This window comes from Rosa chinensis, chromosome 5 (assembly GCF_002994745.2).
Source record: "Rosa chinensis cultivar Old Blush chromosome 5, RchiOBHm-V2, whole genome shotgun sequence".
Classification (NCBI taxonomy): Eukaryota; Viridiplantae; Streptophyta; class Magnoliopsida; order Rosales; family Rosaceae; genus Rosa; species Rosa chinensis.
The window spans coordinates 88503325-88525834 of NC_037092.1; the positions used below are offsets into that span (position 1 = coordinate 88503325).

At 37.3% G+C, this 22510-nt stretch overlaps 2 protein-coding genes and 2 long non-coding RNA genes across 8 annotated transcripts; 2 read left to right on the forward strand and 2 right to left on the reverse strand.

The window, feature by feature from the left end:
* Nucleotides 1-704: 704 nt before the first annotated feature.
* On the reverse strand, nucleotides 705-1430 carry LOC121048828 (receptor-like protein 2). Its single transcript, XM_024300615.2, has one exon. The coding sequence runs from the start codon at nucleotides 1428-1430 to the stop codon at nucleotides 705-707; it is 726 nt and encodes a 241-aa protein (XP_024156383.2).
* On the reverse strand, nucleotides 1395-2934 carry LOC112164422 (receptor-like protein 2). Its single transcript, XM_040519377.1, has 2 exons — nucleotides 1643-2934; nucleotides 1395-1488 (listed from the first exon to the last, which is right to left on the reverse strand). The coding sequence occupies exons 1-2, from the start codon at nucleotides 2913-2915 to the stop codon at nucleotides 1433-1435; spliced, it is 1329 nt and encodes a 442-aa protein (XP_040375311.1). The 5' UTR covers nucleotides 2916-2934; the 3' UTR covers nucleotides 1395-1432.
* Nucleotides 2935-3279: 345 nt separating this feature from the next.
* On the forward strand, nucleotides 3280-7048 carry LOC112202786. 5 transcript variants are annotated; one of them, XR_005800711.1, is made up of 8 exons: nucleotides 3295-3599; nucleotides 3837-4092; nucleotides 4309-4438; nucleotides 4535-4598; nucleotides 4696-4849; nucleotides 5755-5874; nucleotides 6261-6590; nucleotides 6664-7048. It is a non-coding gene; the product is annotated as an uncharacterized LOC112202786 (long non-coding RNA). The 5 variants fall into 5 exon arrangements; XR_002937565.2 differs by having other exon boundaries at nucleotides 3280-3599; nucleotides 4317-4438; nucleotides 6261-7048; XR_005800710.1 differs by having other exon boundaries at nucleotides 3286-3599; nucleotides 5738-5874; nucleotides 6261-7048.
* A 717-nt stretch (nucleotides 7049-7765) lies between these two features.
* LOC112202787 lies at nucleotides 7766-10163 on the forward strand. The gene is made up of 2 exons (XR_002937570.2): nucleotides 7766-8385; nucleotides 9903-10163. It is a non-coding gene; the product is annotated as an uncharacterized LOC112202787 (long non-coding RNA).
* Nucleotides 10164-22510: the final 12347 nt, after the last annotated feature.

The window sequence follows — 22510 nt, forward strand, 5'->3', positions numbered from 1 at the left end:
ATTTTCATATTTGAGTTAATAAAAATGGAAAGCTGTTGCTTCTCTCCAGGTTTGTGTGATGCAACCTAACCTTAGGTGTGATGCCTAAGTTCTCTGGGTGTGATGCCTAGAAACCCTACTGGTGTGATGCTAGTAGTTTTATCCCTTTTCTTCTTAAGTTTATTTTTCTAAAACCCTTTTCTTTCTAACAATCGAGACTGCTGCAAATAAACCCTAGTATTGCAGTTCTTTTGCTACTTGTCCTGCATCAGATTAGGCTTGAATGAATTATGCTAATCTTTGGTGGACTAATGTAGTTTCCTTAATGGTGTTGCAGGTAGAAAGAACTAAATGGAGTTGGCATTGGAAGAAGAATAAAATGTGCAAATGTTTCTATCTGTTGCAAGAATTTTATGCTTGTTGCTCTCAAGTTCTCTCCACACAAGTGGCCTACAGAAGCAAATGTATGTGCATATGAATTTCTTGTTAGTTGCCACAAAAAGAAATAAAATAATGTATTGTTATTTCCTCTATGTGCCAACTACAGGCACTGATCTACACCGAATGAATTATAAGTAAATATATGTGAAAATTTCATGCTTGTCAATGAAAATTTGTGGGAGTGTTTTATTATGATTATTACAATAGGAGTAGTAGAGTACTATGTCTACTATCCAACTTCTAAACAAACTTTCTCCTCATGCTTGCCATACACCTTGCTATCATCACATGGAACATTGGAACTTGTCTTGTACATTGTCTAGGAAATGGTAATATGCATACCTCCACCTTCTCATAAGCACCAAGGGACCACAGACTCCCCAAAATCCTGTAATGAACCCAAGTGCAACAGAAACATAAAACCATGGAATTTGATGCTCCTTGGTGTCTGCATCTTGGGTGCTCGTATCAAGTGCATCAGCACCCTCTGTTGTCTGACACTTATTTTGAAGTGGGGCACCACAAAGTTGATTCCCCTCAAATGCAGAAGCATTGAAACTTTGGAGTTGAGTGCTTGATGGTATTGGTCCTCCAAGATTATTGTACGAGACATTGAATCTTGATAAGAAATTAAGACCTGTGAATGACGCCGGGATTTTTCCAGACAAATCGTTCATGGAGAGATCCAGTACCTCAATATACTTCAGGTTAGAAATCTGGTCTGGAATGTTGCCGGAGAAGTTGTTAGCACTAAGATCCAGCTGCTGGAGATGCTGCATTTGGCCAATCTCTATAGGTATATTCCCACTAAGGCAATTGTGACCTAGGTGTATAAATGGGGTATAAAATATATAATTGTACTGTAAAGGTTCTGCATGCGCACTAGGACTGTAGTAAATAGGCAGTTCAGCATAAATACGACCTACTTGAGCTTCAGCTTGTCCAGATACTAACATAGGTAGTGTGCACAATTCCTTTGGAAATTCTCCAGAAAGTTGGTTGAATTGCATGTTTAAGAAATACAAGCTTGGAAGAGTCCCCAGCCAACTTGGAATTGAGCCAGTGATTCTGTTGTTATTCAGTTCCAAGATCAGTAACTTTTTCAGCTTCGATAGCCATGAAGGAATTATACCACTAAGGTTACATGAATTCAAATCTAAAAGTAGAAGATTTTGAAATCCATTAAAATCCGCCATTTCAACACTGTTCGGCATTTCCTCACCTAAAAAACTGGATTGTAATGATAGGACTGCAAGGCGTTTGCAACCCATCAATATCCTCATTGCCTCTTTGATATTTGTCAAACGTTTATTCATACCAAGTGAGAGGAAGGACAGGGATTTCAATGAAAGAATTTCAGGCTCTATTTGAACCTCTAGATTATTGTAGGCCACTCGAATTGCTTTCAAGAACTTGCACGAGTAGAGGCTTCTCGGCAAGATACCAAAGAAGTTATTTTGTCGCAAGTCGAGTTTACTAAGTTGGCTAAGTTTGGAAAAATTGAGCATGGAGATATTACCTCCGAAGTTGTTGGCTCCCATACGTAGTTCAACAAGGTTTGTGCAATTCATCAGAGATAGGGGGAATGAACCTTCCAGATGGTTGAAATCAAGGAGAATGTATTTCAACTTGGAGAGCTTCCCAAGATGGAGAGGGAGCACACCACTCAATTGGTTATAGGAGAGGTCAAGGGTTGTAAGGTTGGTGAGGTTGGAAATTCTATCACTCACTGCTCCATACAATGAATTCCGAAGTAGTGAAATCTCTTCAAGTGTGGTAGCATTAAAGATATCTTCTGGAAGCGATCCTGACAGGTAATTGTAACCAGCACGGAAGACCTGCAGTTTGGAACACTTCCCCAATCCAGAAGATATACTACCATTGAACTTATTGAAGGAAAAATCAAGGTGTCGTAACGAGGAAGAAGAAGGACGACAAATGGAGGATGGGATAGGACCGGAAAAGGTGTTGTTACTGACATTAAAACTAGTCAAATTCCAAGCTTGTTGGAAAAAAGAAGATGAAACTGCACCATGTAAACGATTGTTGGAAAGATCCACCATCCGAATATGACTGGATGGTAGAGAAGATGGTAACACTCCAAAAAGAAGGTTATAGCTCAAATCTAGGATTTCGAGATCATTCAAGGACAAGAAGAATTCAGTTTGATCTAGAGAACCAGAGAGTGAATTGTGGGAGAGATTCAAGTGAGTAAGATGTGTGAGATTTGCAAGTGATGATGAGGGGAAAATACCTCCTTTTAGTTTGAGCCCTTTGGAGGGTAACTGCAAATGGGTGACCCAACCATCTCGATTACAAGTAATGCCTTCCCAATTGCAACAATCAGCGGAAGTCCAATTCAACTTAGGAGAAGACAAAGTGAGAGCTAAGAACAACAGAGAGCTGCGTTCGGTTTGGTTGCAAGCATGAATGTTTTCAAATATGATATTGGAAGAGAATATCAAGAGTAAGAAGAAAATGAATGCATTAGCCATTTGGTGATAAAGCTGAACTAGTAAGTCTGTTCGTTCGTTAGATGAAAACTCACGTTTGTATTTATATTGAACTAAAATCAGGTTGGTCAGCATTGCCAAATAAATTGATGATCACTTAAGTTACTAGAAAAATAGTAACCCAGTCTGACCGGCACTAAGAAAGATAAGTATCATTTTGATATGGCTAGACAAAATATTGAATATATTTTGTCATGGAATCTACCTTAAGAAGATACTTTGTCAATTATTATTATACAATATATTATAGCTGGGTTGGCACTGTATATTGTTTATGAATCAATAGTATGTCACTGTTCATCTTGGTCAGAAATGGAGCGACTGTTTTGCCCTTACTACTTGCCTCAACTACGATTTTGCCATTGTTTTACGATAAGACGCTGGAGGCTTCGAGAGACAGTGATAGAGAGAGAGAGAGAGACGGTGATCGAGATAGACACACAGCAACTCTGAGAGCGAAGAAACAATCGAGGGTTGGGTTTGTTTTGGAAGATGTTCCGTTTCACCTGTACAGATTAGTTTGCACCAAGACTTGGAACCCACCGCTTTCTCTTCTCTTAGTTTGAGTTTCTCCCGCATCATTCAACAGCAAAACCTCTCAAATCTTTCTCCAGCCATCGATGTCAACCCCTGAAAGATTATGTTCGGGCTGTTCAATCTATTAAGGTGAGTATGTCTTTGACTTGCTACCATTGTATATAACATTAGATTTATGGTTATAATTTTGATAGTTTTATACATGTGGGAAAGTTCGATTCACGATATGGATTAATTGTGTAATTCACCCCCACTCCAACCCATTTTGGCCTTCTGGGAATCTGTATTTATTGTCCACAAAAGGTTTAATCTTTATTTGTCATAGAATATAGTAGCTGACGCTGTTGATTTTCTGTGTTGAAACAGGCCACCATAGCTGAGAGAGCAAATGCTGTCAGGCGACAGTGTTGCTATCTGAAACTGCTGTTAGGCTGGCGTATTTGCATGTGAACAAAATATAAGTAGTAGCTACTGTCAATCTGTAGTTTAAGTAAAACAAAATTGGTTCAGAAAAAAAAGAATTGCAAAATAGTGCAGATGATAACCATTTCATTTAACTGAAGTAGGACTTGCCTACATTGGTAACCAAACCTCAATTTGGAGACACTGCTTACCAAGAAAGGTAATCCTTTGAATTCTTGCTCTGCACACTTTTGAAGTATTGTTTGCGTTCTCTATCAGTAAAGTAATTCACTTCCTGCTTCTCCAATTTCTGCATTTGGCATAAACTATGCTCCTCTTTTTCTGCTGAAATCTTTTTTATCTGTGAAATTTGATGAATTTTTTGGTTGATCTATTATTCTGGAATCTAATCTCACTTTCCTCGAATGTTCTTCAGCTTCCCAGTTTCTGGGTTTACTTCCTATACAATAATATCTTAATTTAAGGCAAGATCTGAAAAGACCCAAGATTTTACGAGAAAAAGATGAGTGAGTGTGAACATGGTGTACAGGAAGCTCAAAGATCAGGTATTTTCTTTTTCTTTATAGCATCATGACATCATCGAATTTCTTCAAAAAACCTAAAATTGTGGAACTTTTGATTCCAATCTGATCAAACTGTAGGATGAAAATGGAAATTCAGCTGCCGACGACATAAAAAATTTACAGGGAAATCCGCTTTCTATTGGTAACTTTGATTTGTTCTCTTATTTTGTTACTTAGAAATCTCAATCTAATGAGTTGAATGTTCATGCTTAATTTTGGTGTTCATCTGAACAATGTAGCGCCAACTATGGGAGAGGGGCTGATAGACCAAAAATGGAAGCACAAGTATGATTGATGTAGAGGAGCTTCAGCCATATTCACATGGATATACAGAGCTAAACTTTTTCTGAAGGATGAGGGAACAATGATGACCCACATTGACACCATATTCAAGTATGCTTCCTCTCTCATATCTGCACACTAAAGTTTACATCTTTGATGATAGGCATGCTCATTATGAAAGCACCCACAATTAAATGATTTGTCTGACAAAAAAAAAATGATATGGTTATCTCAATTGTCTGTTATTTGATCATTTTTGTTATGATTAAGATCCTGTTTATTAAGTTTAATTGTCTTCCTGCAAACCAAGTATTGTTCTCTTTCTCGAAATGGACCCTTCTTTCATTTGTCACAATCTTGACCATTCTGTAAACTAACTAACCGAGATACTCACAATGTCAAATGTGATGGATTCTTCACTAATGTGCTTCAATATTGATTGTTGCATTATATGAAATCTGATCTAATCTGCTTATTTCTTTGATTTTAATGTTTATATTTCACCCAAAACCAGCACAAACCAGCAAGCTTAAACAATATTTAGTCAGCAACTTATTTTACTTCTGCAGATGGGATCTGACAAATGGAACCCATTGTCCTTACCAAATTCACGGCAATATCAAAAAACCAGCAAGCTTAAACAATATTGATTTTAGTCAGCAACTTATCTAAACTCAAAAAAATTTAAGTTGACGAGGATCTATACAATATTGCTGTGTTGCATTAAGCCGAAATACAGTGTCAAATGTGATGCGTTCTTCTTTCATTTCTCAAAATACTCACAATGTCAAATGTGATCGATTCTTCTCTAATGTGCTTCAATATTGCTGTGTTGCACAGTGGTCTTATTGACATCATTTTTTTTTTTCCACAGATTGGGGTTAAACATGAAGTCTGTTTATCTTTTAATGTAACATTAAATCTTTATTTATTGGGTTTAACCTAGCTGTGAAAATAACATTTGGCTTTTTTCCTACTGCTGAACTTGTAATATATAAGACCTCTGCTTAATTAAGATGGCAGAAAAGAATGCAGTGGAGGATTTTAATCGAGGAAGCTGAGAATAAGTAGGACGACGACATGTGGACATCAGTGAACAACCAAAGAAATAAGCTTTTCCAGAGATGGATGTCCAAGTAAGCCAGACTATACCACAGCTTATCGAAAATGCTTAGAAAGTTTATTACTATTTTACTTTTCTAGATTCTTCTGTTATATCGAATGCAAAAACCTTGGAATTTAACTCCATCATAGGGATAGAATTTGTACAGATGTAATGGTTCCTTGCTCATTAGATTGAAATTATGTGCGATATTATTTGTGTGTTCTAGGATGTACTCAGAGAACCCTGGAACGCTGGAATTGCTCCAGGGTTTTTCAATCCCAAACCTAAATTCAATAAAATTGATCATACATTTGAATTGTGAAATGTGAAGCATCTAAAGAGTTCACTGTAATCAATGGTTTAACATAATTTGTATCGTTTAACATTAATGCTAATATGTTTATATGTTTTCTGTAGGGATGCTATTGATTTATTTTGATTGAGGTGAGAGGGAATCTAGAAGACAATTATCTCAGTTCTTGATAGTGCTCATGGCCTCTGTAAGTGTGGCTCCTTCATCTGGATTAGGAGACGGCAGTGGAAATACGGTTGCCCAGTGAGATGAATAACATGAAAATTAGGGATGACGTACAAGATAAACAATACCCACTTATTATTGGCTCAATCTTTGATCCTGCTGTGGACTTTTCAAAAGGAGTATTCTTCTTTTCTTATCAGTTATGACTTATGGAGTTGGTCTCGGGTCTTGGTGGCTGAAATTTTTTTTGTTACAATGTAGGCATTGAGGTAATTGTTGTGTTGACCTGCTGTCCAAATTCTTTGTTACAACTTCAGCAATTAAGCTGTTTTTTCATTCTAGGAGTTGACCTGGCTTATATGCTCATTGGTATTGAAAAGAGACACCTACCTGAAGCATAGCCGGAAGCAAAATTGAGCTGTGAAAATCTTTATCAAAGATTATGTAGTGAACCTTGAACAGCAGGAGACGTGATGATTTAGCTAAGACACATTCTCATGAAACTTGCAGTTTATAATGCAGAAGCAGGGGAGGATTCTGATATTATACTTTCTGTTTTGATTCTGTTAATAAAACGTGTGGGATGGCTTTTGATTGGTGTATTGATCACAACTGTGTTCAGAATGTTGATGAGGAAATACTATAGTCAGGGGAGATTCTTCTGCAGCATTCATACACACGTAACTGTTGATGGCAAAGCTTCTATCCCAAAATTCCATTTTTGCAATATGTGAATATACAAATCTACTTAAATACCAGCTTTTGTAATATGTAAAGTTGTGACATTCACCAATAAACGTTTCTTAGTTTATGGTTCTGATTGTTATACATACAAAAAATTGAGGCGGAAAAAAAAAGTGCAAACCCGCAGCATCGCGCGGGGCGTATATCTAGTGCAATCTATAGCCAAGTTTTGTGACCATGTGGAAGCAAGATCGACAATGTCAATGTGACCTTCACAAAAAGTGATACGTACATATTGTAGACATTTAAAAGACAACCATACTCTAAAAATATATCTCTTTTACATTCTTTTACTCTAGATTTATTTTTTTATTTAAGGGATTGTACATATTTGAGATATTTTATTTAATATCATCTTATCATTTGAATTAACCTGATAAATTATAAATATAAAAAAAATCAGCTAAATCAGTAGCCAACCACTTAAAAATGAAGTATCGATGGTTTAGCTTGACTTCAATTCAATTTGAATTTGGATTGGGTCTTATTTAACCAGACTTCAAACTTTCAAATTGGCTCAATACAAATTATTCAGATCTCTTTCTATGTATCATTTGGATATTGGCTGACCAAGAAAGAACCAAATTTTGATTTTAGTGAAATATAATTGACTGAAAAAAAAAATCTTTTATTACATCATATATGCTCTCTATTGGAAATTCCCCCCCCCCCCCCCTCCCCAACCAACAATGAAACAATTTTCTTCCCATCTTTACCCTTCCCTACTCATCTAAATTACTTCGCTTCTGTTCCCCTGTTCTCCCCGAAGTCAATTCCCACCTCTCTTCTTCTCCTATAGCTCATCATCAATGGCCTCATTTGGCTCTCTCTTCCTTCTAGTCCTAACCCTCTTCTCAGAAACCCAATTATCTCAATCCCTCAGAGACCTCAAACCCAACCCCAACCGTCCATCCACCTCGCTCCAATCAATCACAGACGTCCATGACCTCCTCCCCAAGTACGGCCTCCCAAGGGGTCTGTTACCCGACAACGTAAGATCCTACACTCTATCTGACGATGGAACCTTTGAGATCCATCTCGAAAACCCATGTTATGTTCACTTTGATCAGTTGGTGTACTACAACAAGAACATCAAAGGGAAGCTGAGTTTCGGCTCTGTTTCCGATGTGTCGGGGATTCAAGCCAAGAAGCTATTTATTTGGGTTTCCGTGACGGGGATGCATATGGAACAAGGGTCTGATTCAGTTGAGTTTTACGTTGGGGCTCTGTCCGAGAAATTGCCTGCTAAACAGTTCGAGGATATTCCTGTATGTAAGAGCAAGGCTTGCCGAGAAGGAGCTAGTGTGGAGTCACTGTGAGGTAAATTTGGATTTTTACTTCGAAAGAAAAATAATGCATTTGCTGTTTTAGTGTGAATTATATGGGAAAGATTGGATTTTCTGTTTCTGAGATTTCTAATTTTACTTTGAAGAGTTGGGCAAAATAAGCAAAGAAACCACAGCCAACATTTACTTCTACTTCAAGTTAAAGACTGAGTTCCTTTCTGTAGAAAATTTGTTATTGTACATTAAGGATGAGCTTGGGTTTTAATTATGTCCATATTCTGTTAGTTAAGAAATTTGAAAGTTTGAAAAATTCTGGTTTTCTGAGTGATTGAACTTGAATGTGGAAAATGTTTATGCCATTTGTGTTGATAACCAAATCAAAGTATCAAACAAAGGAAAAGGATGATAATGTTTTCGAATTTTTTTTTAGGTTATTTAGAGCAACAATTGCAGGACCAAGAGATTCCTGTAGTCATTTTAAATTTTTAATAGGAGAATTCTGATGAATTATTTGCTAAAATCATCTTGTTGAACCTATGTTATGTCTTTCCTTTCCATATTTCTGAGGTTATGATGAAAAGAAGTTTTTCCATTTTCCTTTCCAATAAAAAAACTTGCTTGCTTTGATAAAGACAATGTCTGTGAGAAGTTTGTAGTGTTTTACTCCAACCCTGCATTTCTGAAGGTTTGGAATCTCAAGTTTCGTACTTGCATCATGTATGTCTGTGTGCAATTTTTTATGAAGGCCATAGAAAGGCACTTGACCTATGTATTGCAATGGTTGCTCAAATAGTCAAATCCTATTTCACTTGGTATCACACTAATACTCCCATCTATGATCTAATTCATCTATGATCTAATTCTTAAGGCCAATGCTCATATGGTGGGTTCAGGGTTAGGAGGATAGTTATCAGCCCCATTTTTACCCTCCAAAAGGTAAGAAAGTTATCTACCCCATCTCGTGCCCTGTCTAGGAAGTTTAGGTGATTATTGAAATCATATCTGGTGTGTCATTATGCTCTTTGTACTGTTGGTCATTGTTTCCCTGAATTAATTGTTCATTTAGTAAAGAATGAAATTGAAACGTTCTTTGTCCTTTTTAAGCAAGAAATAGTGGAGCAGATATTCTTATTAAAAAAAAGAAAAATGAAGCCAATAGTTTTTTGAAATTGTTATTTTTTTCATTGATCCTTTAATAAACACTGAGCAGACAATTCTGAGTTAATAAATTTGGCAGCATGCATAATCAGCAAATTCTTCAAGGGTTCATATTCATATGTTGATAGGAATGCCTTTGAAGTGAAACCAAGACCAAATTTGCAATTTTTAAGCTCTAAACCTTCTGTATCGTGTTGCTATTTGCTGTGAGTAGAGCTTCTTAGCCGAGTGTTTTCTGTTTTAAGAAAATCCTTTAACCCTAATTTACAACGGAGAATGTGTGCCCATTTAAAAGTTAAAAGTGTTTTTTTTTTTTTGGCACCTATCATCTTCCTTTGTGTGATTAGGCTTGAATGAATTATGCTAATTGTAGTTTCCTTAATGGTGTTGCAGGTAGAAATAACTAAAATGGAGTTGGCATTTGAAGAAGAATAAAGTGTGCATATGTCTCTATCTGTTGCAAGAATTTTATGCTTGTTGCTCTCAATTTCTCTCCACACAAGTGGCCTACAGAAGCAAATATATGTGCATATGAATTTCTTGTTAGTTGCCACAAAAAGAAATAATGTATTGTTATTTCCTCTGTGTGCCAACTACAGGCACTGATCTACACCGTATGAATCATAAGTAAATACTAGAATTTGTCCCCGCGCGTGTTTTGGGTTGAAATGTGAAGTGATTCATGGTGCAAATTTGAAGAAGGTCCATTATCACATCATGCAAATTGGGACCTTCTTGGTTTATATATTGCTCACTGACCTAAGAAATAAAAAAAAAAAAGGTGAATTGTGCTTGCTGCAGGCAAAAATAGAACAGTAGGAAGCAAAAACAGTATCTCTTATCATTATCATTCATTCATATAAAGTCCAGACAAATGTCAAAGTCTGGAATATGATCTATAATGAGTGAAAGATAGGTTCAAGTGATACATACCACATAAACTCTAAGTCATGACATTACAACAATATCAAACTACAAGATAAAAAAAACATTCCAGTAAAACTTGAAAGTCTTTTCCTACATTATCCCTAATAACAAATTGTGATTGATGGCAGCCTATTTTACAAACAAGATCTAAATATATAAAAATTGTTTAAAGTTGATTGTTCTGAGATGTTACTTACTCATTTTTAGACATGTAGACCTATTTGACAACTGAATTTAACCAAAAAGCCAGAACAACAACACTCTCCTTTTCATATATACCCAACTCAACCTCTCTCTCACTCTCTCACTATCCCTATATCTTCATTCACTGTGCGATGTGGAAGTTAATCTCCCAAATTTGTTCTTGACATGATCGCGTAGTTTCCAAAGAAATTTTATCCTGATAGTATTAACCTGCAAAAACCAAGAGCAGCATTAAGGCCAAGTAGTTTGTGTATCAGATAATGCATTGTACCATCAAAAGTTGCTTAACTTATATTCTCTTTCATTGTTAAAAATAATAAAAAACAAAAATCAAATCATAAATATCACTGAAAAAGGAGATGAAATCAGAATGAACATAGATGAAGAGAAAGTGCTATAAGCTTTACACAATCAATTATCTTTTAATTGAAGTCAACTGAGACTCTAGCTTTTCTTTATCTTTATCTTTGTGATTTTTGATGAAGCACAGTTGCAATAAGTAAGAACCACAAACACAAAAGGAGGAAGAATGAACAAAACAACAATGTTCAGAAGTATACACCAAAACAAATAAATCTCGTTTGAAAGTTGTTATCAAATTGTATAGCTAAATTTATCAAGTTGAAGTATACACCAAAACAAATAAATCTAATTGAAAGTCGTTATCAAATTGTATAGCTAAATTTATCAAGTTGAAGGTCTATATGTTCAATAGTTAGAGGCACATATGTGCATGTACCTGAAAATAAAAAGGAAAAGACACAGAAAAGCTTGACAAATAATTAAAATAAGGAAATGATTGTGGGAATATGCAAAAGGAAGTGAAATAAACCATACTGGTAATTTCGAAAGCATCAGAGTTTACAAAAACTAAATAAAAAGCCAGCTCAATGTCTGAAGTAGAGACTCAAATCAAGAACTTAACATATTAAATGCAACTAAAGCACATATAGAAGATTCGCAATGCAAATGCATAACACAACCTTTGTCAATTACAGATCATTATATTGCCACTTAATCTCATGTGTAGTCATCTCACCAGCAACATGGACCATCATCTTTATCATTTTACTTGCAGGTACAGAGATTCTTAACCTGTGAAAATGAACTATTTCAATGTCGGTTTTTGGTGTACAGCCTCAAGATGTCGTCATTTTTTAACTGCTGAAGGTTCTGTTTTATCATACCAATGAAAGTTGAGAAAGGAAGAGCTGTACTACAAAATCAAACAAAGGACAATCTTACTCTAAGTTGAAGAAGAAACTGACGATGGAAGACAAAATGAATAAGGAAAGCAAGCAGGTTGAAGAAGATTTTGATTTAGAGGAAGACTTTGATATGCTAGATATAGACGCATTAGATGGTTCTACCAATTTAAGAAGAACTGTGAGTATGCTGGGAGGTGGGATATTTGAACAGAAAAAGGAGAAGACGATGGAAGATTTTGTTCAGAGGCTTTCCCAATTCTCAGGGCCATCTGATCATAAGAAAAAAAAATCAACTTAAATAAACCAATTGTTGAAGCACAAACTGTAGAAGAAGTATTAGAGGTTACTGCTGAGACAGTCATGGCTGTGGGGAAAGGCTTGAGTCCCTGACCCCTCTCTCCTTTCAACATTGCTACTGCTCTTCATCGAGTTGCTAAGAATATGGAGAAAGTTTCGATGCTAGAGACACGTAGGTTGGCTTTTGTTGATCATGATCTTTGAGCATAAAATGCAGACATGAAGGGCAAAAAATGCTAGAGCAAGGTTAGATCACTTTGTTGATCATGATCTTTCAGCGTGGTAGTTAATTAATTAAGTATGTTACCAAATTGTAGATTACTATTGCTGTTTGAGGAAATAAATGCATATACATGTACATTAGCCTAGATATCTTTAATAATTAGAGAATGTAATGCTCTCTAATGATTACATAAAATGCAGACATGAATGGAAAAAAATCATAGGGGCGGGCAGAAACCGAACCGGACATCAAAAACCGGCCAGACAGGCCCGGAAAAGCGGCTCGGGGACCGAACCGGATGAAACAAGACTGCAAAAAAAAAAACCGGACCGGACAGGAATATAACGGTTCGGGACCGGGTTTAGCTTCAGAACGGACCGGAAATAACCGGACCGGACCACATATTTAATATTTATTAAAATTATTATTATTTTAATTAATCTAGTATTATTTAAATATTTTTAAATGGGTGTCGAATTTTAATTGGTGGAAATTAGGTTACACTACTCCCTGGCTAGTCCTTGCTGCACTGGATTACTCTCAATGAGAGAAAACCTAGCTGACTTAGTCAGCCTCTCATTTCGACAGCGCCTCATCTCTCCCAAGTCCCAACCCTCATCTCTCTCGACTCACACACACAGCTAACCTGAATCCGAGTGTTTGATCCGCACCCACCCCGTCCCAACCTGAATCCCAAGTCGAAGCAAGTGAATCCCGGCGATCGACAAAATCAAAAGCCGATCGACAAACCCCAACACTTTGGTGTCGAAATTGTTTGGAATCAAAGCCATCAGAGGAAGTTGGTGCTCTTCCTTTTGATCTTTTCTTTCATGATATTTTTCTTTGTGTTGGTCTTCCTTTTGATCTCTTCTTCTCTTGCACATTACAGTAAGTCTTCTTCCTTCATCTGTTGCGTTTTCTCAGCTGATCGACAACGCCAAGGCTCTTCTCAGCTCTTATCTCATCTGTAGATGGAATCGGTATGGAAAGCATCAGCTCTCATCTCATCTCATCACTTTTGGAGTTCGATTTTGAATTGATTTTGAGTTTGATTTTGGGTTCATCTTGTTTGGGAGCATCAGTTTCGGATTGATATGCGTTTGGGTTCGATTTTGCTTCTTCAGTTCGATTTTGGGTTCAGCACCTCAGCTTGTTTCGAACTGATCTCTCCTTTCTTACTTGCTTGCTTCTTCAGTTCTTCTAATGAGCATGAGAGCATCAGTTTGATTTTGAAATAAGCATGATCAGTTTGGTTTTGTTATTAGTGTTACTGATTGTTTGAGAATTGTGGTTTGATTACTTTTGTTATTAGTGCTACTGATTGTTTCGATTTACTAGTGCTACTGATTGTTTTGAATTGTGGTTTTGTTATTAGTGCTACTGATTGTTTCAAATTGTGGTCTGAAAGAATTTTTGAGCTGCTCTGTTGTTTCTGTTTGTATCTTATTCTTTACTGATTTGATTTTTTCTTACTTTCTTATCAGGGAAGTGGAGCATCGCAAACTCTCAATGCGACACCAACTGGGTCAAGCACCGGAACAACACCAACTGCTACAAGTGAAGCTGCTGCACCGCTTATGCTTCCTCCCCCACCACCTTCTGCAGCTGCTGCTCCAATTAGTGAAGCTGAGTATGTGAAGAGGAAGAACCAGTCTGTAGCATGAGACCATTTTGAGAAGATGAAGAATCCAGATGGTACTCCGTTGGCGAAACCAAGGGCTAAGTGCAAGTACTGTCCCACCACGTATGCTTGCGACTCAAGATCAAATGGGACGACATCCATGAGGACTCATATGCTTTACCAATGCAAGAAGTGTCCGGCATACCAACTGGCTAAGAAGCAAAAGTTTCTTTCCTTTGATTCTGCTGATAGTGGTGGTAAGTTAGTTGCTAGGGGTTGGGACCCAGATGAATGTAGAAGAGCATGTGCTAAAACGATTGTGAGGGATGAGCTGCCATTTAGTCATGTAGAGGGTCAGGGTTTTATTGATTTTATGAAAATTGCATCACCAAGGTTTGATCCTCCCTCTCGGAGGATAATTGGTAGAGATATTAGGGATATCTACCAATTTCAGAAGGAAAAGATTCGAGAGTTTTTAGCTAGAAACAATCTGAGGGTTTCTCTTACCACCGATACCTAGACCTCGGTCCAGAATATCAATTACCTTGTCTTGACAGCTCATTTCATAGATGAGACTTGGGCACTACACAAGAGAATAATAAACTTCACTGTTATTCCGAATCACAAGGGTAAGACAATAGGAAAATTGGTGGAGTCATGCTTGATTAATTGGGGTATTGAGAGAGTTTTCAGCATTGTAGTTGACAATGCATCGAGTAATCAGGTTGCAATAGAGTATATGAAGCAATGTTTTAAAAGACTGAGGCGTAGCCGGGAGAGCCTCAGCAAGGTGCTCGCCTTGAGGCGTAAGGCGTAAGCCTTACGTATAAATTTGCTGTATTTACGTATAGAACTAGTCTGATATATAGAACATGTATTGTAACAAAAAAAAACATTATAAATTATCATCCATTCATAATAAGCAAGTACTAAACCCATATGATTCAACAAAATCACCAAACCTATAATAAATCCAAAGATATAAAGTTGAAAGACCAAAGAACAAGAACAATTATTAAAATCAACTTCATCCTTGGAAATCATCATCCTCATCAACTCTCCGGGAATTGGTTTAGTCCATCGCCAAGCATGATCTTTCCTTGTTGTCCCACTAGTACTAGAACTCATTATGTCTATACAATTTCAAGGTATGTACAATTATAAAGTTAACAACACTCTGAAGTCACAAGAGAATGAATATGTGAAACGGAGAGAAGATTAGATATGAATCAAAGGTAATGTTCATTCATATTCACAACATTCCATGACTTGTATATTGTTCCAGCGCTAAATGGAGTTACTGTTGTAAACAAATCTTATAGTGCATAAAGAAAAAATTAAGTGACGTGACAAATAATGAAATAGAGCACGGGTGATTGATAAATCAACTTATTTCTCTCTATTATCTCTACTAGATAAGACTAAAACCAAAGCAACAGAGCACCAAAGCAACAGAGACACTTATTATCTCTCTATTATCACAAAGAATCAATGGTCATCCCCAAGCCAAATATAAAATATTTTACCAGCATTGTTTGCAGCCATTGAAATGGATACTACCATTGACACCAATACCTTAACACTTTATGGCATCATCAACATCCACCATCACTGCAGTATTTTACCACATTCAGTATTTAAAATCCAACTCAACAAGTAACTTCAAGTCAATGATTTGACATTCCAAGCTTAAATTTCAGTTTTATCAACAAGCAGGTTAAGCAAGTCTGGAATACTTAGTTAATGATGCATTGCAAAAGATCACGAACATGCAACCAAAATTCCCTATTGGAGTCATCTTTCTGGTTCTGTGACATTTGCAGTGATATTATTCTAAAATTACAACCAATCCATTTTTGTTCTGCTTTCCAAAACTCCTTCGTTCTGCTTTCCCTCGATCATTACCATAAACACAATTCCACAAAAACAATAAAACCACAAAACCAAAGAAACAAGGTATCCAAATTCCAATTCCAATTGCACATAACAAAGAAACACAAAACCATCCAAAGAAAGCAAGGAAAGTTGAGAGAAAAGCAAGATCATACCTTAAACTCCTTTTCTTCAAAATTCAAATCGAACTACAAGTCTACAACTCTCCAACTCTCTTCAAATCAAACTTATTTCGTGCTCCAATTCTGCAAATAGCCTCCTTTAGAACCAAATTCTTGAAAAAACTTATGGGCTCTTCACAATTTTATCAACTTTTCGAGTACGGATTGGGATTGGCTGCTCTTGAGAGTGAAGAGTTTGGAAGGAGGCTGTTTGAGTGATTTGGGGATCGGCTCGGGTATAATACGCGAACCCTCTCAACACCAAAACGACGTCGTTTTGGTGTGTTAAAAAAAAAAAAAAAAAATCCCAGGCGTACGCTCAGGATTCCTTAAGGCGCGCTTTCGCCGCCTTCAACGCCTCCATCTCCGCCTTTGCCGCCTCTGCGCCTCATCTGGAAAACAGAGGCAATTTTCTTCACACCTCACGCTTTTTACGCTCCAAGGCGCGCCTGACGCGTGCTTTTTAAAACATTGATATGAAGGAGAAGATTGGGAATTGGAAGCAGTTAGTGTTAGGTGGGAGTTTTCTGCATGTTAGGTGTTGTTGCCATGTTTTGAATCTTATTGTGAGGGATGGGATGGAGGAGCTTGATTCCTCCATCGATGCAATTAGGAACGCTGTTATGTTTATTAGGAGTTCACCTGCAAGGCTCGAGAAATTTAGGAAGTGTGCATCTAGAGAGAAGGTTGAACACAAGGGGGGTATTGTGCCTTTAGATGTGTGCACAAGGTGAAACTCCACCTATTTCATGTTAGACATAGCTGTGAAGTATAGGCAGGCCTTCGTGAGGTTGGAAGATGAGGACCAGCAGTATGAAAACTACTTTCAGGAAAGGGTTGGGGGAGGAAGAAGGGTCGGGCCGCCTAGAAATGAGGATTGGGAGAAGGTTGCTAGGTTGGTGAAATTTCTCAAGATTTTTTATGATGCAACTTTGGCATTTAGCGGCACTAAAGTGGTAATTGCAAACCAACCTATTGTGTGGATGTGTACCATCATTAAAGAATTGGAAAAATGCAGCCAAAATGTCGATCCTTTGATGGTTAACATCGGGGCATCAATGAAGAAAAAATTCGACAAATATTGGTTGAAGTTGGAGGACTTATATTGGTTAAACCCTATATTTTGCTGCTTGCTGTGGTATTAGATCCAAGATACAAGATATTGTATCTTGAGTTCTTTTTTCCTTTGCTGCAGCAAGACATGGGCTTGGTCTCAAAGATGATAGATGATGTTAAGGGTCAATTGATGCAGCTTTATCATGAGTATGCTAATTCTGACCCTGTGGCTGCACAAGCGTCATTTGAAGCTACATAGCCACCTACTCAATCAATTTCTAATGCCGGAGAGGAGGATAGTCATGCTGCATCAATGAACAAGTTCTTGAGGCTTAGGAAGCAAAAAGATGTGGTTGAGATAAGGAATGAAGTCGACAAGTACTTGCTTGAAGCTACCGAAGACCCGGCCAATACAAAATTTCAAGTTTTAGATTGGTGGAAAGAGAATTCTCCTAGGTTTCCAGTTTTGTCTAAAATTGCAAAGGATGTGTTTGCTGTTCCAGCTTGAACGGTGGCTTCGGAGTCTGCTTTTAGCCTAGGAAAAAGGGTTGTTGACCCATTTAGAGCTTCATTGACTCCGACAATGGTTGAAGGGCTGGTTTGTCTCAATGATTGGTTAAGAGGTGGTGCTTTTAATGAGTACAAAGAGTCGACAAAGACTGAGTTGGAGCTTTATGGTGAGCTTGAGAAGCTTGAATCAAGTAATTTTTAACTTTACAGTAATTGTTAATTTGAATATATTTATCTGTGTTAGTTTCATAGTTTGTCTGTTTGTGATTGTTGTTTTTGGTTTTCATTAGACTCTGTTGTGACCCAAGTGTCTGACTCTGAAGGATGAAGTAGGTTGCAGCTGCTGGAAATCGGACAAATGGAACTACCTTTTGAAATAAATTGTTGTGTTGCTGGAGCAAGTTCTCTGTGACCCAACTTTATGTTTTTTTCCCCCTTTCGGTTTCATTCAAGTATGAACTGCTTTAACTTTGGTTTGTAATAACTAATAACTTTAACTTTTGTTTGGTACTTGGAATTTGATGTTACTGCCTTTAAGTTCTTTAACTATGGTTTGTAATAACTTTAAATTTATGTTTGGTACTTTGAAGTTTGAACTTGATGTTTGTGCTGCTGGAACTTTGATTTTCTGCTACTGGAACTTTGATTTACAGCTTTGATTTACTGCAGCTGGAACTTGGAAGTTGGAACTTTGATTTATGTTTGTGCTGCATGTTAACTATTTGGTTTGGAAACAAATTGTTAGACTGTTGGAACTTTGATTTAGCTTTGGAAATTGCTTTTTGGTTTGAAATGTTGAACAGTTGGAGCAAATTGTTGATAGTTGATCTGTAGGTTTGACAGATTGTTAATGTTATTTATTTGTCTAGTTGAGAACTTGCGATGTTGATGTCATGAACAGGTTATTTGAAATGTTCATTACTTGATTTATTGAACAGATTATGAGTGGTTTATTTTGTTGATGTTTTGATAGTAATGGTTACTCATTTTAGGACAGCTACATTTATCGACTTTGGTCGAAAATATGCAAAAAAATAGAAAGTACAACACAACAGAAACCGATCCGCACCACACTGCCAAACGGTGTAACCGAAGTAAGCGGTGTAGGTTTTTAAAATGCAGTTGCGGTTTTAAATATAGCACAACTGAATGAAGCGGTTCAGTTGCGGTTTTAGTCTAACACCAAACCGCACCCACCCCTAAAAAATCATACTTATATTTCCTAAGTATCAAAGCGAATGTATAAAGTTTATGAAGTTAATAAAAATGTAACAAAAGTAGGTTGTTACCGATGGAGTTGCAGGACAGCCACTTATAACCTGCAAGAATGAAAGAAATACAATAAAAAAAATAATCAGTAACCATCAGAGAGCATTAGATTCTCTAATCAGAAAAGACAATTTTTATTAGAATCTCTATCAAAACTTGATTTTAAAGTTAGTGAAGTGCATGGAATACTTATGACTTATGAGGAATCATTAGAATTGATCTGTCCTTCTGGGCAGACTTTTATTGTGGATTTGTGGGTCTTTAAATAATTTAGAGCAGCAAGTCACGTTCGTAGAGAGAGAGAGAAAGAAAACCAAAAACCCAGAAAGCCAAAACCAAGCAAAACCGCAATAAGGCTCTCTTTTTCATATATACCCAGCTCAACCTCTCTCTCACTCTTTCACTTTCCCTATATCTTCATTCACTGTGTGATGTGGAAGTTAATCTCCCAATGTTGTTCTTGACATGATCGCGTACTTTCAAAGCCTCAAGACATAAACAAAGATTCAAAGTAGGGTACTATAGTTTCAATTACAAACCAAACACAATTGATACACTCCATAATTTCCATCACGGACAAAACCCATGTGATAAAATTTCAATGTCTTGAACTGCTTAAAAATTTTTCCTTATTTTATTGTAGCAATCAAATGATATCGATTGTCTTATAAAGGTTCCTTCACATCTAGAAGAAAAAATTAAGATTAACCTAAAGCCACTAACATACTCCAGTACTACAGGAAATAAATCAAAGAAAGCCAAAAGCGTCAAACAAAGTCGATATCAGGCCAGAGTAATCTACCCATTTTAACTAATTAGCAGCACAAAAATACACTTGCTCAAGATCAAACAAAGCATGATTTTCCCAACATGGTCTTCATTTTGAGCATTAATTCAGCCCCCTATTTTGGACTTTCTGAAGAATGTCCAAAAAGGGAACCCAAGAATTTAACTCATCACCGAAACCCCAAATCAGTCATACACAAAGAAGGGTATCGAATTTGACAAAAACCCAACAAAAAAACCCTAAATCGAAGAAAAACTAACACAATCATTCATGACATGCAGAATTGATTGAGATGCAGCGTCAATATCAAAACTAAAATTACCCCCAAATCAGTTGAAGCTGATGGAATCCGAGTCGTAGATGCTAACAAACAGCATCACTTCCTTCGCCGTCTCTCTGTGGAGTGAAGTAGCAAAGACACGTTAACACGGAGCGGTACGCCAAGTGTCGAGGCAAGAAACAGCAGGTAGGGGCAAGCCGATGAACAATGCCTTGAGAAAAAGTATATAGTAAATACCAGTTACCAACTTCAGAAACAGATTCTAAAATCGCTGAAAATGGAAATCAGCTGCCAACTCTAGAATCAGTAGTGAGAGATATTTCTTCCCCTTCTACTACCCGACCTGATATTGCATATGGACAATACTTGGCTGACCAGCCATGGGTAGCCTGTCCTGACCAACGCCACTCAGGGTCCAACATGTGTTTTTTTGGGCCCCTCTCTTTCTGTTCTCCTTCTTCCTCTCTTGTTCCCATTCTCTCTTCTCCATGCCCTATCGGTTGCTCACCCTGACCAAGCTGACCATCCCCAAACCTCATTCCTCCTCCTCCTTAATCTTCAACCCCTTCTCCACTCCCTATCGCCGGTTTCCAGCCATCACCACCGCACCCACCCTCTCAATCAAAGTCTACACCTCGGATCGAGATATCTCCTTCCTTGTCTCCTGCAACGGCAAATCCTCCTCCAAGGTAATACCCTGCTTTGCAGCAGTACTATGCTTTCTTCGTCCACCTCCATTGCCGTCATGAAGCACAGCGCCACCGATGGGATAGAGCGCGTGTAGAAGGCTTAATTGGCTTAGGGGGACACATGTCTCCCACTTAGGCTGACCAGGTATGGTTAGCGAGGTATCTTCCATTGCATATGCTGTAAGCATTGTAAGTCAATTCATGTATGCACCAAGTGAAGATCACATGGAAGCGGTTCACAAAATTCTGAGGTATTTGAAGACAAATCCAGGTAAAGGGATCATGTTTTTCAAGAATAACCACATCGAGATTGTAGGATATACATATGTAGATTAGGTTGGTTCTATCACTGATAGAAGGTCTACTTCAGGTTACTTTACTTTTGTGGGAGGTAACTTGGTTACATGGAGAAGTAAGAAGCAAAAAGTGGTTACTAGATCCAATGCAGCAGCTAAGTATAGAGGAATGGCTCATGGAGTATGCGAACAATTATGGCTTCGTCATTTAATGAAGGACTTGGGATTCAAACGCAAGTATGCTATGAATTTGTATTGTGACAATAAAGCAGCCATTTATATAGCACACAATTCAGTTCAACATGATAGAACCAAACATGTTGAAGTTGATCGACATTCATCAGACACTTTGTAACAATCCAATCGGAATTTTCCAATGGCAATATAAGGAACCCAAATTCTGGCCCATGACAATTGGAGACGCAATTGGAGAGAGACCCGCTCTGATACCATATTAAACAGCGACAAGCGTGGCCCGTGACCCACTATTGTACCGATACTGTCCCAACTTAACCACCGATAGATGTTGGGTTTTAATTACAAAAAGGTTTCGGTACAATTGGGTGAGATCCACCCACTTATAAGTTATATTTTATTTGTCACTTTTCTAATGCGGGATTTTTCCTCTCCAACATGCTACATGTACCTACTGAAGATCAACTTGCAGATATTCTGACCAAAGCTGTTTCTGAAAAAGTGTTCCATAGCTCACTAGATAAGTTGGGCATGTGAGACATCTATTCCCCAACTTGAGGGGAGTGTTACATGAGCTGCTTAGCACACCAACCTTGACAAAGAGATCTGCTCTATATCAGCATATCTCCACCATTGACAAAGTTGTCCATGCTACATTAATGCCTTGACTTATTTGTACCGTAATAATGTATCAGTAAGCTTTCAACTATAATGGTATGATAGTTATGGTAGCATTTCTATAAGAGCAGGATTGTAAACATGTAAGAATGTGCTTGAATATACAAAGATACATTACCAGATTTGACATCCCCATCACGGTAACCCAAATAAATAGCTTCTTGGCTTGAATACCTATACCTGACACATTGGAAATAGAGCCGAAACTCAGCTTTCCTTTAATGTTCTTTTTGTAGTACACCAACCGATCACAGTGAACAATTGAACATAACATGAGTTCAACTGATCAAGGCACAATTCGTTCTCATAATAATTATACCTTTTTAAAAGAAAAGTTCTTTTCTTTATTTTTTATCTTTTTCAATTTTGAGGCTATGTACTCTCTAAGTTAACAGTGACCAGTAGTAGATAATTATATGAGCAAAGGAAGACAAGCTGACATATGCAATTTTACACGAAATCAGGAAAAGAAAGGTCTCTGTCACAAAACTTGGCTATAAATATGGGCCAAAATATCTTCTATAATTTGTCTATATGAAAATGATACCGATCTTTCTAAATGCCGATCAGACTGGGTTATGGACTTATGTGGTCATCAATTAATTTGGCAATGCTGATCGACCTCGTTTTAGTTCAATATAAATACAAACATGAGTGAAATCTGATCTAGACAACGAACAGACTTGCTAGTGCAGCTTTATCACCAA